The 16,164-nt window shown below is 43.4% G+C and overlaps 1 protein-coding gene across 1 annotated transcript; it reads left to right on the top strand.

Moving 5' to 3' along the window:
• Positions 1 to 101: 101 nt before the first annotated feature.
• On the top strand, positions 102 to 16,056 carry RTRAF (RNA transcription, translation and transport factor). The gene is made up of 8 exons (XM_004436333.3): positions 102 to 244; positions 1,126 to 1,250; positions 4,220 to 4,319; positions 9,564 to 9,650; positions 10,499 to 10,587; positions 12,488 to 12,556; positions 15,559 to 15,607; positions 15,723 to 16,056. The coding sequence occupies exons 1-8, from the start codon at positions 184 to 186 to the stop codon at positions 15,875 to 15,877; spliced, it is 735 nt and encodes a 244-aa protein (XP_004436390.1). The 5' UTR covers positions 102 to 183; the 3' UTR covers positions 15,878 to 16,056.
• The last annotated feature ends 108 nt before the right edge of the window (positions 16,057 to 16,164 follow it).

Below are 16,164 nucleotides of genomic sequence, written 5' to 3'. Positions count from 1 at the left end.
CCTCCCCGACTCGGGCCGCGATTGGCGGTCCTCCGCGGCGGCCGCCGTTCCTGCGCTACGATTGGCGGAGGCCGCTGTCCCTCCGGAGCGACCTGCGCCGGCCCGCCCCCCGGCCGCGTCGCCGGCGCCTGCGCGCCCTCCGTCCCCGTCCCGGCGGACCCGGGCCCCGAGCGCAGCGGCACCATGTTCCGGCGCAAGCTGACGGCGCTGGACTACCACAACCCCGCGGGCTTCAACTGCAGGGGTGAGCCCGGTCCCCAAACGCGACCCCCGCACCGCCGCTCCCCACCCAGCCGCGCCGTTCCGGGCCCCGGGCCTGGGGGACGTGTGGGGCCGCCCGCGGCCCTCCCCGCGTCCTCCCCGCCGTCCCGGAGTGCCGGCCCCTGGAGCGGGGCCCGCACGAGGCCGCGCCCCCCGCCCCGTGGGACCGGGACGGCCGGTGTGCGCGTCGGGAGGCCCGCGGGCGCGCCCCGCGCCGTCCCCGGAGTCCCGCCCGCGCGGACGGGCCTGCACGCTCAGACCGCGCGGGTCGGCACTCGTGGCGGAGCTGCCGTGTGCGGCGCGGCCTGCTCTGCCTCGCCGCCGGGCTGACCGAGGGGCCGGCGGCGGCGGAGCCTGGGTCCGGGCTGCAGCCCCGTCGTTCCGCCTGTGAGACGGGTGTGGCCCGCGGGAGCGGGGGCGGCCGGGACAGCGGGTCTGCCTCCGTCTGTCCTTCCGCGCTCGTTATTACTTCGCTGTAAGGGGCGCCCCCCGGCCCCTCCGCGGCCGCAGCACTGTGACTGACGCCCGGATGGCAGAGCTGCCTGCCCGCCCCTCTTGATCCCTGTTGAGTTCACTTCACCCTCGTGACGGCCTGCGGCCCGATGTGACCCCAGGCCCCAGGAGAGGAGTCTCCCGAGTTCACGCCCCCCAGGGCTCTGGAGTCGGACCTGGAGTTCGGGCCGGCGTGTGAACAGAACATTCTCAATCTGTTCGACCACGGTCTGCGCTTTCCGCTCCTACTTCGAGCAGCTCGATTAACTTCTTGTTTTGGAGTTAAAAAAAATCCCACAAGACCATTTATTTGTGGAGAAGGAAGTGTTTTATGTAGTGCTTCTAGTGATTTCTGTGATATTTTTGTTGCAGATGAAACAGAATTTAGAAACTTTATTGTTTGGCTTGAAGACCAGAAAATCAGACACTACAAAATTGAAGACAGAGGTAGTTTAAGAAACATCCACAGCAGTGACTGGCCCAAGTTCTTTGAAAAGGTAATGAACTGGAACGTGGGGTAAAAGTACAGAGGGCTTCTCTGAAAGTTACATCAAGACAAGATTAACGTTACTTTGTTCTTTGAAAATAAATAAAAATAATAACGATCAGTGTTAGGAAAGCTGGATTTCAGGGATTTAACATTTTGTTAGCATGTTTGTTTTGTTTTTAAAGCAGATTATATTATCTCTTCCTACCAAGCTGTCAGAATTAGAAGAAATAGTTTTGTATGGAAACACTGCGAGGTTTCTTAAATAAACAGTGACATATATTCTATAAATGGTAAAAATGGCCCAAATCAGAATTTTTACATTAGAATAAAAGTGTAGTAGTAATACGCTTACAGTATTATATTAAAATAGGACGTTATTGGCACCGTTGGGAATTAAGGTGATGTCTTGTTTATGCTTACATTTAACATACACGGATGTCCCTTATTGTGTCCAATAGAAATGATCCTAAAAAGGCATGTATGTATATCTTATTTTTGTGGCCAGAATAATTTTCCCATTGACTTAGTTTAATTTTAGGAACACTTTTGCAGAAAAAGTTATTTTCAAATTAGAATAAAAATCACATTTTACAGTATCATTATTTACATTAGACATTTTCATTGGCTGTGTTACTTTGATGAGTAAGATATTTTCTTTTAAAAATATGAAAAGTGACTAAATTTCATTTGCTGGAGCAAAGTGGTTAGGTAGCTAACTTTCTCCTTAGAGTCAGAGATTTTATGAATTAGGGAATTGTGTAAGTCACACACTAGCTCTGTGAGCACAGGAAAGTGTATTAACCCATCTGTGTCTCAGTGTTACCCTCAGTGAGTGGGGTGACAGTGGTGCCTGCCTCATGGGGTCACGTGTGCTGTTCCTGAGGGATGTGCTCCTGTGCACAGAGGCACCTGGCCCGTGCTATGTGCTTATTACTTCCACTGCATCTGCTGCCACTACTGCTACTACTGGAGTGTTTGCCTTTGCTATTAAAAAGTATTGTTGAAATTTTTGATAGGCTTCTAAAGACTTTGAAATGTATTGTTAGGATTTTATATTTGTATCACATCTTATGGCCCATTCATGTCTACAAGACAACGTAAAGTTCCACACGTAGAAGCATGTTTGAGGAATATAAAAAATCGTCTGATGCAAAACACTCAGAAGTGACAGTTGAGTAGGATGTATGGAGATACTGGAACTTAGCGTCCAGACAGGTGCTCTCCTGCAAGGTGGACTCCTGGAAGGGTGATGCATCTCCTAAAGCGTATTTGGAACTTCCTCTGGAAGAACTTGTAGATCTTTTCTTTCTTCCTTTTTTTTATTTTTTTTTTGTGAGGAAGATCAGTCCTGAGCTAACATCCATGTTAATCCCCCTCTTTTTGCTGAGGAAGACCGGCTCTGAGCTAACGTCTATTGCCAATCTTCCTCCTTTAGTTCCCCAAAGCCCCAGTAGATAGTTGTATGTCATAGTTGCACATCCTTCTAGTCGCTGTATGTGGGATGCGGCGTCAGCATGGCCGGAGAAGCGGTGCGTCGGTGCGCACCTCAGATCCGAACCCGGACCGCCAGTAGTGGAGTGCGCGCACTTAACCACTAAGCCACGGGGCCGGCCCCACAACTTTGATCTTGAGACATTTTTGAATATCTTTAATATTGACAGTTTTTATACTTTGAAGGTGGATTTGCTTTTTGCATCATGACCAAATCTTGTGTATGAGGTGTTTTTTTTTAAAGCAAGGGGATAACAATTTTTGGTTAGAAAATTAGTTATGGCTAAAAAGTGCTGATTCATTACTTATTTCCAAAAAGGAGTTGCAGAAGTTTTGAGTAATAGCATTGTTGCTGGAATTAGATTTTAAGCTCCTAAGAGACTCATGTGAAGGGCAGTACTCAATTTGGATATGCAGCTTCTGACATTTATTTAAAATGCCTGGGGGCCGACCCAGTGGCGCAAGCGGTTAAGTGCGTTTGCTCCACTGCAGTGGCCTGGGGTTCGCCGGTTCAGAACCCCAGGCGCGCATCGACGCACCGCTTGTTAAGCCATGCTGTGGCGGCGTCCTGTGTAAAGTAGAGGACGATGGGCACGGATGTTAGCCCAGGGCCAGTCTTCCTCAGCAAAAAGAGGAGGATTGGCATCAGATGTTAGCTCAGGGCTGGTCTTCCTCACACACACAAAAAATAAATAAAAAAATAAAATAAAATAAAATGCCTGGTTCTAGTCTACATATGTGTCGCATGCTTGCTCTGTTCAGTGGTATTTCCACAACACAAAAGCTAAGGTTCAGGTGATAATTGGTTCAGTTGTGTGTCCTCCTCCTTAAAGTCTTTTTTTTTTATTTAATTGCTGTCTGTGTGTCAAGACCTGGATCAGAGGGGCCGGCCCGGTGGCGCAAGCAGTTAAGTGCGCGCGCTCTGCTGCGGCGGCCCGGCGTTCGCCAGTTCGGATCCCGGGCGCGCACCGACGCACTGCTTGGCAAGCCATGCTGTGGTGGCGTCGCATATAAAGTGGAGGAAGATGGGCACAGATGTTAGCCCAGGGCCAGTCTTCCTCAGCAAAAAAAGAGGAGGATTGGCAGATGTTAGCACAGGGCTGATCTCCTCACAAAAAAAAAAAGACCTGGGTCAGAAAGTTTGGGTTCTGGCCCCAGATCTAGGTTGTGTAACGTTGGCAGATGTTAACCTCTGGGCCGCAGTTTTCTCTAAGATGAGGAAGTTGTTCTAGGTCCATGGTGCCCTACCTTGGAATCTGCAAAAGTAAAAATTTTGAAAAGCATGCTGGAAATAGTTCATTTTTTTACTTAAGTGGTACTCTGAAATGTTCCCTTCCTTGGGGTTATACAATTACATCAAAAGTTTAGTGATGTAAATGTTAGAAGAGATCCTTAGCGTTCCAAACGGAGGTCTCATTCAACTCGAACATTTTTTTATTCTGTGACTTTATAGTAATAATGAAACTAGATTTTTTTTCCTCACAGTACCTCAGAGATGTTAACTGTCCTTTCAAGATTCAAGATCGACAAGAAGCAATTGACTGGCTTCTTGGTTTAGCTGTCAGACTTGAATATGGAGATAATGGTACGTTTTGCGGGGAATGTGTGTTTTCAAGAGAGGGAAAGGAATGGTGGGAAAGAACGGGTTTGTGTTTCTTTGTCTTAGGTTTTACCTTTGGTTCATTTTAAGTTTTGTACGTCATCACCTCCCTTTTCAGCATCCATTTAAAAATTACTTTTAAAAATTACTTTTTGTTTGTAACCGTTCTACTGGGTCCAGCTTCCACCCCCAACTCCCAAATTGTCTAGGAAAGAATTTTCTTTCTAAAATTAGAGTCTCTCTATTATCGTAAGATATTGGAAGTACTGTCTTTCACCGATGTTTAGGTTTTTTCTTTTAGAATCTGGAAATGGTGTTTTCTGCAGAAGGCTAATTGAATATCCTCTCACACAGTAACGTTACTTTGGTAAAGTTGCCATCTTTCACAGTCTGCACCTTAGCTTTTCAAGTTAAATTGTTCGTGTCCCTGAATTGATAGGATTTCAGAGTGTTGGATGCAGCAGGTAATTTTACAAGAGACTGAAACATACATCTAATGCTAATATGCACTGTAGGTCAAAATGTATTTATTACTTGTGTTTAATGTTGTTTTTTACAGATACTTGTGTTGGAAGTGTTTGAATATTGGTATCTATAGTAAAAAAAATTTTTCTGCTAAACTCCAGTTTCCTCTCACTAGAGCATTTCGTTTTGAAAGGACTGCCAACGTCTAAATGCAAGATCCCACTATCTTATCTCACCTCCACCCCTGCGTTTATGCTGTTCTCTTTCATGGGACTGTCTGTTTCAGGCTTCTTAGTCGTTTGCTTTGGAAGCCTTTTTGGTATCTTGGGCTTCTGCCTGTCCCTCCCGTCCTATCCCCATCCATCTCTTCCCGTGTCTGTTGTATCTTCTCCATTCCCACTGCTCTAGCCCTAATTCAGGCTCTTGTCACTTTTGCTGAGATTGCTGTGGTGTCCTTCAAACTAGTCTCCTGTTAGCATCACCCTCTTCCTCATCCACATGGCCCCCTGAGCTAACTTTTTGAAACATAAATGTTTTAGAATGTTATGCTTCCTTTCCACAGAACAGCTTCTGTTACAGGCTCAGAAATACCCTTGTTTTCCCAGTTTCTACAGAAGGAATTCCAGGCTCCTTAGCCTGGTATTCAAGGCCTTTGATAACTGGCGTCCAGAGTATTCACATACTTGACGTGCCAGCCATACTAGAGTCACGCTGTTTCCTGTTTGCATCCTTGTTTTTCTCCTCTCCTTTTCTTTGCTTACGCTTTCCCCTTGGCTGATAAGCTGTCTCAGTCTGTCTCTACACATCTAAATCCTACACATCCTTACAGATTCAGGTCAGGTGCCACCTAGCAGCAATATTTCCTTCTGAACTTTCATAGCATTTAACTCTGTACCTTTTAAGGCATTCCCTGCTTTGCACTTGCTTGTGTCTTATTTACCCCACTGCATTGTAAGCTGATACTCGGCTTGTTCCTAACCCTCTTGGTTTCCTGTTGCTGCTGTAACAAATTATACAACTCAGTGACTTAAAACACAATAAATTATGTTATAGTTTTGGGGGTTAGAAGTCCACATCTGTCTTACTGGGCTAAAGTCAGTTTGTCAGGAGGGCTGGTTCCTTTTGGAGGCTCTAGGGGACGATCTGTTTGTCTTTTCCACCTTCTAGAAAGGCTGCCTGCGTTCCTCGACTCTGGCCCCTTTATCTTCAAATCTGGCAGCATAGCCTCTTCCAGTCTCTCGGTGACTTTGCTTCCGTTGTCACATCTTCTCTGACTCTGATCCTCCTGCCTCCCTCTTATAAAGATGCTGTGGTTACGTTGGGCTCACCTGGATAAGAGAAGCTAAGTCCCCATTTCAAGGTCCTGAGTTTAGTCGCGTCTGCCAACACCCTTTTGCCATGTAAGGTAGCATATTCGTAGGTTCCCAGTATTGAGATATGGACATCTTTGGGTGGGGGGGCAGTCATGATTCTCTCTGCTGGGTGGGGGGGCAGTCATGATTCTCTCTGCTGCAGTACTGACGTAGTATCTTGCATACGGTAGATGTGCTTATCAACTGTCATAAATGTGTGGTGAATGCCGTATAAGAATATTCACGTATAGTGATACGGAGCATCAGCCAGCTGTTTTTTGCTGGTTCCTCAGACTTAAATTTCAGAAGCTTTATGGCAGAAATCTTAAGCAAAACCTGAAGAATTTTTCTTTACTTTCAATTTTGGTTTAAAAAGAAAATACTTGTGATTTTCTTCATTTAGAAAATAAATGCCTTTAGAAAATAGCACTTGATAGCATTAGTTTATTTTTAGGGCCTTTAGCAAAGTCTTGATTTGTTCTGAGTTGGTAGGAACTCTGATAGTTGATTTGCAACAAAGTGTTCTCCAGCTTTTCAAAAGGGCTTTTCAGCTCTTCCCAGATAAACTTGTAGTCACACCTCCATTTATTTGTCTTACCCTTGTTTACTACATTTGTCCCATTTTTATAAGACTTCCACTTAGGCTCCCTGGGTACCAGGAACGGGGGGTGTCATGTGACTGCGAGTATCTCCAGATGTCTGTGATCTTCAGTACAGTTGTTGTTCAGGGTAGCAGGGTCTTTCTTAATGAATCAAAAAGACTGAGTTTGGGGCCGGCCCCGTGGCATGGCGGTTAAGTGCGTGCGTTCCGCTGCTGGCAGCCGGGGTTCGGATCCCGGGCGCACACCAATGCACCGCTTCTCCGGCCATGCTGAGGCCGCATCCCACATACAGCAACTAGAAGGATGTGCACCTATGACATACAACTATCTACTGGGGCTTTGGGGGAAGAAAAGGAGGAGGATTGGCAATAGATGTTAGCTCAGGGCCGGTCTTCCTCAGCAAAAATAAAGAGGAGGATTAGCATGGATGTTAGCTCAGGGCTGATGTTCCTCACAAAAAAAAAAAAAAGACTGAGTTTGTATCTGAAATGTAGTAAATTTTTCGATATTGAAAAATTATAGTTGAATTTTATTTGGAACTTTAGTTGTATTATAGCTGAAAAGTAAATTGTATCAAAAGTGTATTAAAAGTCTAAACTAGAAAACAAGTTTTTGTGTAATCTTAAAATTCAGAATTGCAAGAACAGACTTTTTTGGAAAAGGGTTAAAGTAATACTGTCCCTTATCAGTAGGAGGCGCTGTTGTTCTTTTGTGGTTTTATATTAATATTGCGTTCTTTTAAGTTATTTAAAACTTTTATTCTTATTTGATGAGACCATTGTGAATTTTTATTATTTGTGCCTTAACATTTTTTTTTTTTTTTTAAGGTTTTATTTATTTATTTTTTCCCCCCAAAGCCCCAGTAGATAGTTGTGTGTCATAGCTGCACATCCTTCTAGTTGCTGTATGTGGGACGCGGCCTCAGCATGGCCGGAGAAGCAGCGCGCCGGTGGGAGCCCGGGATCCGAACTCGGGTCGCCAGCAGTGGAGCGCGCTCACTTAACCACCAAGCCACAGGGCCGGCCCTGTGCCTTAACATTTTTTAAAGCCTTTTGCTAGCTTGTCAATTAAGGTGATTAAAATCTGACTTAAATTTTTTCTTTTAACTTTTTTGACATAATTTCAGTGTCACAGAAAAGTTGTAAGAATAGTACGAAGAATTTCACATACCTAGATTCTGCAGATGTTGACATTTACTTCATTTGCCTTATCCTTCTCTTTCTATACATACATATACTATATGTAATTTTTCCTAAACCGTTTGATAGTAAGTTGTGGATGATTCTCTTTGACCCTTAAGTACTTCAGTGCACATTTGCTAAAAAACGACATTGTCTCACGTTAACTACGGCACAGTTACCAAAATCAGGACGTTAACTGTGGTTCAGTCCTGTTATTTTAGATGGTGTTCACATTTCGCCAGTTGCCTCAGTAATTTTCTTTATAGCAAAACGAACAAACAGAACACAGCCATCCTGGCCCATGCGCTGCGTTCAGTTGTTGTGTCTCTTCAGGTTCCTGTAATCGGGACAGATAGTCTTTGTTTCGCTTCGTGACACTGACGTTCATTTTGTAGACCGTCCCTCAGTTTGGGTGTGTGTGACATTTCCTCGTGATCACATTCAGGGTTTGTGCTTTGGTTAAGACGGCGCAGAAGTGGTGTTGTGTTCCTGTGAGTGCATCGTGTCGGGAGGTGTGTGTAGCTGCTGTGCCCCATCATGGTCGTGCTCCCCCTCACTCGCTTAAGCCTTCTCCACGGTGTAGTCACCATCTCCCCTTCGTAGTCAGTGCAGTCTTGTGGGGAGATACCTGAGATGATGTCATATGTTTTTACCCCTCAGACTTGACCCCTAACTTTGGCATCCGTTTGATGATTGTCACCTGAGTCAGTTATTATGTTGATGATGATTGCCAAAAGGTGGTTTTCCAATTCCATCCTTCCTTCTGCATTGACTTGTTAGCTTTCTGTGTGAGGGGGAGCTTTCCCTTCTTTGCAGTTTGTTTGTGAGTTTAAATCAGTCTGGCAACGTGGTCTTACTTCACTCAGTGGGTCGTAGTCCTTGTGCTGTGTATCTTGGTGTGTACACTATGGCAGATTGGACCAGTGGAGCTCCTTTAAGCTAACTCCTAACTTAAATTTTAATGCTTTTATTTTCCCTCTTGTTTCATTAGCAAATCATATAAGCACTATAGCCAAAGATGGCATTTTGGGTATTAAGTTTAGTGAATTATTAAATATTTTTGTTTGTAAAGTCTTTTTAAGTGTTATTAAGTATCTTTCAGGTGAAAGTAATAAAATCTTTTGAATTCTGAATTTCAATTCTCCATAAAATATTATAAGTTTGGGTTTGTATATGATGGTGTATTTGAAGTGCTGATTTTTTTAGAAAGCAAGGTTTTTAGATTCCATCTACAGCATTCAAAAGAAGATTTGGGGAGAATCTTTTTAGTGAGTTGGTATTTAATCTCAACCTCTATTTACCCTCCTCCCATCTACCCTAACCAAGTTTCAGAGGAAGCTGTAAAAGCAGACTTTCTCTCCTAAAATTTAGATAGTCTTTGAAATGTTTTACTTTTAGAAATGTAAATGAAAAGATATTTGTGTCGGGTATTCCGGTAGTCATTTTAGCTTAATTAAAAACTACAATCACATTGTCTTTTGTTAAGTTTTTTATAGCGGAATGTAATTTTCGTTGGATGAGTTGTCTTATGCTTATAATCAGTTTGGCTCAGTTAAATTCAGTAAATAAGCAATGTTGTTTTACTTTAAATTGCAGTTGTACAAATTGTATTTTTTGCCAATTTTACAGCTGAAAAGTACAAGGACTTAGTACCTGATAATACAAAAAATGCTGACAATGCAGCTAAAAATGCAGAGCCGTTGATCAATTTGGATGGTAAGTATATAAATGCATAAAAACTATCATCAACACTTTTGGTGTTTTACTTCCTATAGTGAAGTCTGGGTTTTGGTAAATTAATAGTGCTTCATGCAGATAGCGTTTGCGTTGATGTTTTTATTGTCAGTTACGATATGCTTTCTCCCTCTTGTAGTTGAATATCTAAGTGTTAAAGTGCTATTCTTTGATCTGCTCATAGTAACTTGGGGGTTTTGATTTGTATTTAATCATGGTGGTGGTGGTTTGCCATCCTGGTGTGTAAAATATTTTTTAATCTAATGACACTATGAGACAAGTGGTAAAATTTTTCATTAGGTCTGAGATGTCTTTAAAAAGTAATTCTCCTTTTAAAAGCACGATTCTGATTACTTATATGGTAATATGTTAAATATCCTTTCACTGCCTGTGTCACTGTGACCTGTGATTGACGAGTCCCCTTATGAATTCATAAGCTGCCTGGACACTCGGGAGCTGCTGCCAGGAGAACAAGCTCTGGGGAGACTGTCCACTGAAGGACTGTGTGTTAAAGTTAGTAGCTTTGGGAATAAATGTTAATCAAAAGTGCTGCATAAATGGGCCTTGCAGAGAAAGTCATAGGACAAACCTAATGTGAGTTAATTTAGTTATTTATTGGGTTGTCTAGTTTGGCTGATTAGTGGGAAAACCACTGATCTAATTAATTCACCTGGCTGCTGGTGCCCCTACACCACTCCTGTCAGCAGCAGTTTTAAAAAGTAAGAGATTTGTTGTTACTGGAAAACTAAAAATGTTTTTTGTAAGTTTATATGTACGTCTGTAATTATATGCTTGCAGAGCTGTAAATTTCCAAATTTAATCTTTTGTAGTAAATAATCCTGATTTTAAGGCTGGCGTCATGGCTTTGGCTAACCTCCTTCAGATTCAGCGTCATGACGATTACCTGGTGATGCTCAAGGTCAGCTTCATGTTCTTAGTTCTTGACAGAAACTCTCTCTCTATGTATATATAAGAGAAAAACTCTTCACTTTTAAAAACTATGTTTAATATTTAAATTTATGGTTGAATGACTGCAATGTGGAGGAATGTGGGACGTAAAGGAGATTGCGTGGTTTCATCTGTTTGAGATTGTCTGATAACAACTGCTGTCACAGTGTCTGCTGTGTGCTGAGTCCTTTGCAGAGAGGAGCTCATTCAGTCCTCCCGCAATCCTAGAGGGAGAGGCTAATCTTTTTAGAATATGTACGTAGATGAAGAAACTGAGACTTCGTAGGTAAATAATGTCCAAGATGACACAGAAAGTGGTAGAGCCAGGGTTTTAATCTGGGCACTCTGACCTTGTGTTCCATCCTTCCTGTGTCACCCACCTCTGTTTAGTAAGTCTTTGTAACGTGCTCTGTATTCATTATGGGAGTGGAAAATGCCGAGTTAGTAATGGTGAATTTGGTCAAGAATATACGCTCCAAAAGCTCTTTGAGGAATGAACATTTCTGTCCTCCAAGTCCCCATCCTAGATGGGCCCCTCGGCTCCTACCTCCACTTCAGGAGCCCAGTGGTCTGAGAGGAAGAACATACTCGCACTGAGGAGACGGACGCTGAGAGACTGATAGTGCAGGGGCTGGGGGCCAGCACAGTGTCCCTGCCGGGGTGCTGCTTGAGATGCCAGACTGGGAAGTTACTGATTTAAAGAGCTTTCGCCTACACCTTGTGCATGTAAATTACTTTGCAGTAAATTGAATAAATAAATTTCACTCTTCTCGTAAGAGATTAAGCCATAGTTTATTCTACTTTTTAGAATTATATGTATGCTATTCCTAGATTATTACAGTTCTCTAGGCTGAGTCTGAATGTTAACTCGGATTTTCTTAACTCAGATTGGATGCCAAGAGACAAAAAGTTGTTTTTATTGAAATTTACCTCTTTCAAAGGCTTGTTCCTTACTCAAGCAATTACATAAATTGCTTTGGAACAGTTCTGCAGTGGTCATGTCAGCTTTAATCATAGACTGAGTGAGAGGAGAAATAAGACAGTGCTAGCATATTTGGGGTGCTTTCATTAGACTTTAAAAACTCACTGAGAAAAAGAATAAATTAGCTATAATCAAAAGCTTTATAAAATTCTATCCTAGCTCTTTGTTTGTCCTTTGAATTATTTTAAGAAGCCTTCAAACAATACATGACATCGTGGAAAACGTCTTCACAGGTTTACCAGGTGTGAGAATCAGTATATTAACTGCTTGGCAACAGGACTGTTTAATACATTTGTAATCACTGTAAAAGAATGGTCCAATTATTCTTTTCAAGTGTAGCATGCACTTGTGTCTGCCGTAGTAAGATGCTATGTGATGAAGAAAACAGTGTTCTATGAAAGATCTGAAAACATTTTACTATAAGCGAAAAAAAGCAAGGACGGTGTATGATATGCTACCTTTGTGTCAAAGATTGCACGTGTGTGCGCTTGTATGCCCGAGCATGTTTGTAGTAGAGTCCTTATAGGGATACACAGGATCTGTGATCACGGTGGTCTTCTGGAGGGGTGGCTGAGGCTTGGGTAGGAAGGAGACCTACTTTTTACCATGTATCCTTTATTTTTACAATTTTTTTACCATGCACACGAATTACCTATTCAAAGAATGTTTTTATTTCTTGTGAGCATCATTCCACATTATTAAATATTAAAAGTGAAAACTTTCATTACAATAGCAGTTTTGTTTTTTATTTTTTAATTTATTGGGGAGTTTGTTAATGAACTAAGTCATTCTAACTTCATCAGACTGGGCATCCTTATTCTCTAGAATCAGAGAAGAAAAGGTGATAGCAGCCAGTAAAAAGTAAAAACAATATTTTTGTGTTTCTTAGGCAATTCGCATTTTGGTCCAGGAGCGCCTGACACAGGATGCGGTTGCTAAAGCAAATCAAACAAAAGAGGTATGTATTAGAAATTCTAAATGAATTATTAATGAAAGTTTCTTCTGGTATTGCCATGTATCTGCTTAAGATATCCATTTTATGTTAGAACTGCCCAGAGAAAGGATAGCTTAGTTCAGTGGGATTGAACTTGGTTCTTAAGCAAATCATAGCCAGTCATTTTTGAGTGAGAAATGAACTTCATGTTTATCTCACTTCATACCTTGGAGAAGCTAGCATTAGCGCATCTACAGTCTAGCAGTACAAACCACTGCAGGTACCAGCTAAGTTTACTTAAAAGAATTTACCCTTGTGAAGTTTAGTGGGTTATTTTGACTAATGGCTGGAAAACAGGACAAACCTTCTTTTTGTTACTGATTTTCTTTTTTGACCTAAATTCAGTCCTCGCCCCTTTGTTTCTTCAGAGAAATCTCTTCTCATTTTGTTCTATTTCCTAGCGTAAAACATGAGAGAGTAACTTGCCTGAGGTCACCTAATTGATAAGTGGTTGAGCTCCAGCAGTCTGATTCAAGAGCCTGTGCCCTTAGGGGGATGGGGACAGTGTCCATGTGGAGGTCTGTGTGAGCCAGTTGATCACCCTGTGGCCTACGGTGAATGGGGACGAGGTCCTTGTGGAGGTCTACATGAGCCAGTTGATCACCTGTGCCCTTAGGGTGGATGGAGACAGGGTCCATGTGTGGAGGTCTACATGAGCCAGTTGATCACCTGTGCCCTTAGGGTGGATGAGGACAAGGTCCACGTGTGGAGGTCTACATGAGCCGGTTGATCACCTGTGCCCTTAGGGTGGATGGAGACAGGGTCCATGTGTGGAGGTCTGCATGAGCCAGTTGATTGGCCAGGTGATGGAGTTAGAAGCTGTATTAGTGTGAGGGTACAGGTGACTGAAACTGCCAGCTTCAGGCCTGCTTTGTAGGCTGAGAAAATGATACACCATAACTATCTTTCCTTTCATAATTCTGGGATATTTTCTGATGAACTGTTCCAGAAATCCAGATGTCTCTCAAGTCTCATTGACTCGGGGACAGTGCAGAGAATGTCCTCAGGGGTTCGCAGCTGCAGGTGTCTGATAGAGCACCCCCCCGCCATGCCCCCACCTTGTGGATGTCCCCACGAATGCCTTGGGCACAGCCACCATTCTGGGCTCTGGTCCGCCTTTCCCCCTCTCCCCACCTCCCCAGAGTCTTTTGTCCTCTGACCCTATCTTTAGCGGGGCCCAGCTGTGTTAAAAGGTTATTACTGCCAGGGCAGTGTAGTCCCTGAAAGACACTCAGTTTCTTTTAGAGGTTCTTATTGGCTTATTAATTATGTATGAATCAGGCCACTGGAAATTGGATTAAAGATCAGTTTATTTCACTCACACTATAGAACAGACAGTTGTTCTGGCATAATAAAATCATTCATTCACTCAGCAAAACTGTGCCTTTGGTTTGGAAGGCAGCGCAAATAAGGGCATAGCCAAGTCTCTCTGCTCTTGTTTGCAAAGTACAGTGGAGTTTATTTCCAGTGCTCCACATAATACTTCATTTTAGTGTCATCTCAAACGATACCATGCTAGAATAATGCAGTGGAGGAGTTTTTAGCTTTGAGTGTTGTTGTTTGTAACCGTTCCTGTCTTGCCTTTGGGGCATGCGGTCATCTTCAGGGCAGCCGTTCCTCGGTGGTCTGTTGGCAGACAAAGGGGAAGCGGGGCCTCTGGTACCAGACTGACAGAAAGCCACTCAGCTCACTGAGTTTTCATCCCTGCGTCTCTGCGTCCCATGTTTATTATTGGTGGTGTAAAGCAGGTGGCGTTGAGCTGGATTTGCGTTAATAGATTGGGCAAGAATAAAGTAGCAACAGCTTAGCATTTGTGACATTGGAAGTATAGATAGTGACTGTGTTTTACTGATAATGATTTTACAGTATAACGAGCAGAAAGTCTACACTGCCTGTCCTCGTTTTATTTGATCGTTTGGCATCGTCATAGCCGCCATCTTTGGTAAATCTGTGTGTAGCTGCTGACTAGTCTGTTAAGTGGTTTCGATTCTGTTCGTTTTCCCAGACTGTTTCAAAGTAACTTCCAAATGAACTATTGAAAGTTAAATTATATATAGATAATCTGGTAAACTTGCATATTTTAGTAGATGTGTGCAGTTTTTAAAGACAGTGTGCTCAGAAATACACTTGCTTGAGGAAAGTGATGTTAAAAGCAGTCCTGTTCCATGTGCCTGCTCACTGCTGCCTCCTGTTGCTGAAGGGGCACAGCAGCCCCGCCCCGCTCCTTCTGTATCCACTGTCCCTCTCACTCCCGCCGGGCCTCACAGGATGGCTGGGCATGGAACTTGCTCCCACTGCACGAAAAGGCCGTGCTTTCTTGGTCGGTCGTGGTGGGAGAAAACTCACTCATCAAAAGGGAGATTTAAAGAGAAAAATTCTCAGTCCCTTTGCCACTGCAGTGAAAAGGGTCAAAATAACAACAGCTAGGGGGGCCGGCCTGGTGGTGCAGCGGTTAAGTGTGCGCGCTCTGCTGCAATGGCCTGGGGTTCTCAGGTTCGGATCCTGGGTGCGCACGGACGCACCCGCCTGTCAAGCCATGCTGTGACGGCGTCCCATATAAAGTAGAGGAAGATGGGCAGGATGTTAGCCCAGGGTCAGTCTTCCTCAGCAAAAAGAGGATTGGCATCGGATGTTAGCTCAAGGCTAGTCCTCTTCACAAAAAAAGAAAGATAACAACAGCTAGCTGCTTTTCGGTTTCAGGTGAGAAAAGAATGTAATTTTTTTTTGTTTTTTTGTGAGGAGGACCAGCCCTGAGCTAACATCTGATGCCAATCTCCCCTTTTTCCTTGAGGAAGATTGGCCCTGAGCTAACATCCGTGACCATCTTCCTCCACTTTATATGGGACGCCGCCACAGCATGGCTCAACAAGTGGTGCGTTGGTGCGCGCGCACCCAACCGCTTGCGCCACCGGCCGGCCCCAGAATGTAATTCTTAACTGTAGAACATTTTGTCCTTTTTTTTCAAGGGCTTGCCTGTGGCTTTAGACAAGCATATTCTTGGTTTTGACACAGGAGGTAAGTGATTGTTTTAATTCAAGCTATTTTTAGAGACTGGGTGACTATTGGGGGAAATGAGTAATGGTCTTAAATACAAAAATTATTGATTAATGCAGTGTTTCTTATAAAACAGATGCAGTTCTTAATGAAGCTGCTCAGATTCTGCGATTGCTGCATATAGAAGAGCTCAGAGAGCTGCAGACAAAGATTAATGAAGCCATAGTAGCTGTGCAGGCGATTATTGCCGATCCAAAGACAGACCACAGACTGGGGAAAGTGGGAAGATGAACGTTTTTAGGATTTCAACTTCTCACCTACTTAGTACACTTGGGAACCATGTACACTCTGGCATGTGGTGTTTGTTTGGAAATCAAATGTCGTTTTCAAGGGAAGAATCCCAGAAAATTGACTGTGTTCTAGAGATTTACCATCATTGCTTTTTCTTTAATAAAGTTTGGGAAACTAGATTTTCTTTTTGACTCTGTTATGTTCACGTATCTGTATAATTAATTTGCTTCCTCCTTTGTGGTTAAGGTTCTTGCCAACCCCAACTTTGTTATAGAGACAATACTGAT

This window comes from Ceratotherium simum, chromosome 3, assembly GCF_057802395.1.
Source record: "Ceratotherium simum simum isolate JZ-2026a chromosome 3, ASM5780239v1, whole genome shotgun sequence".
In the NCBI taxonomy this organism is placed as follows: Eukaryota; Metazoa; Chordata; class Mammalia; order Perissodactyla; family Rhinocerotidae; genus Ceratotherium; species Ceratotherium simum.
This window is presented reverse-complemented; position numbering and strand designations above follow the sequence as displayed.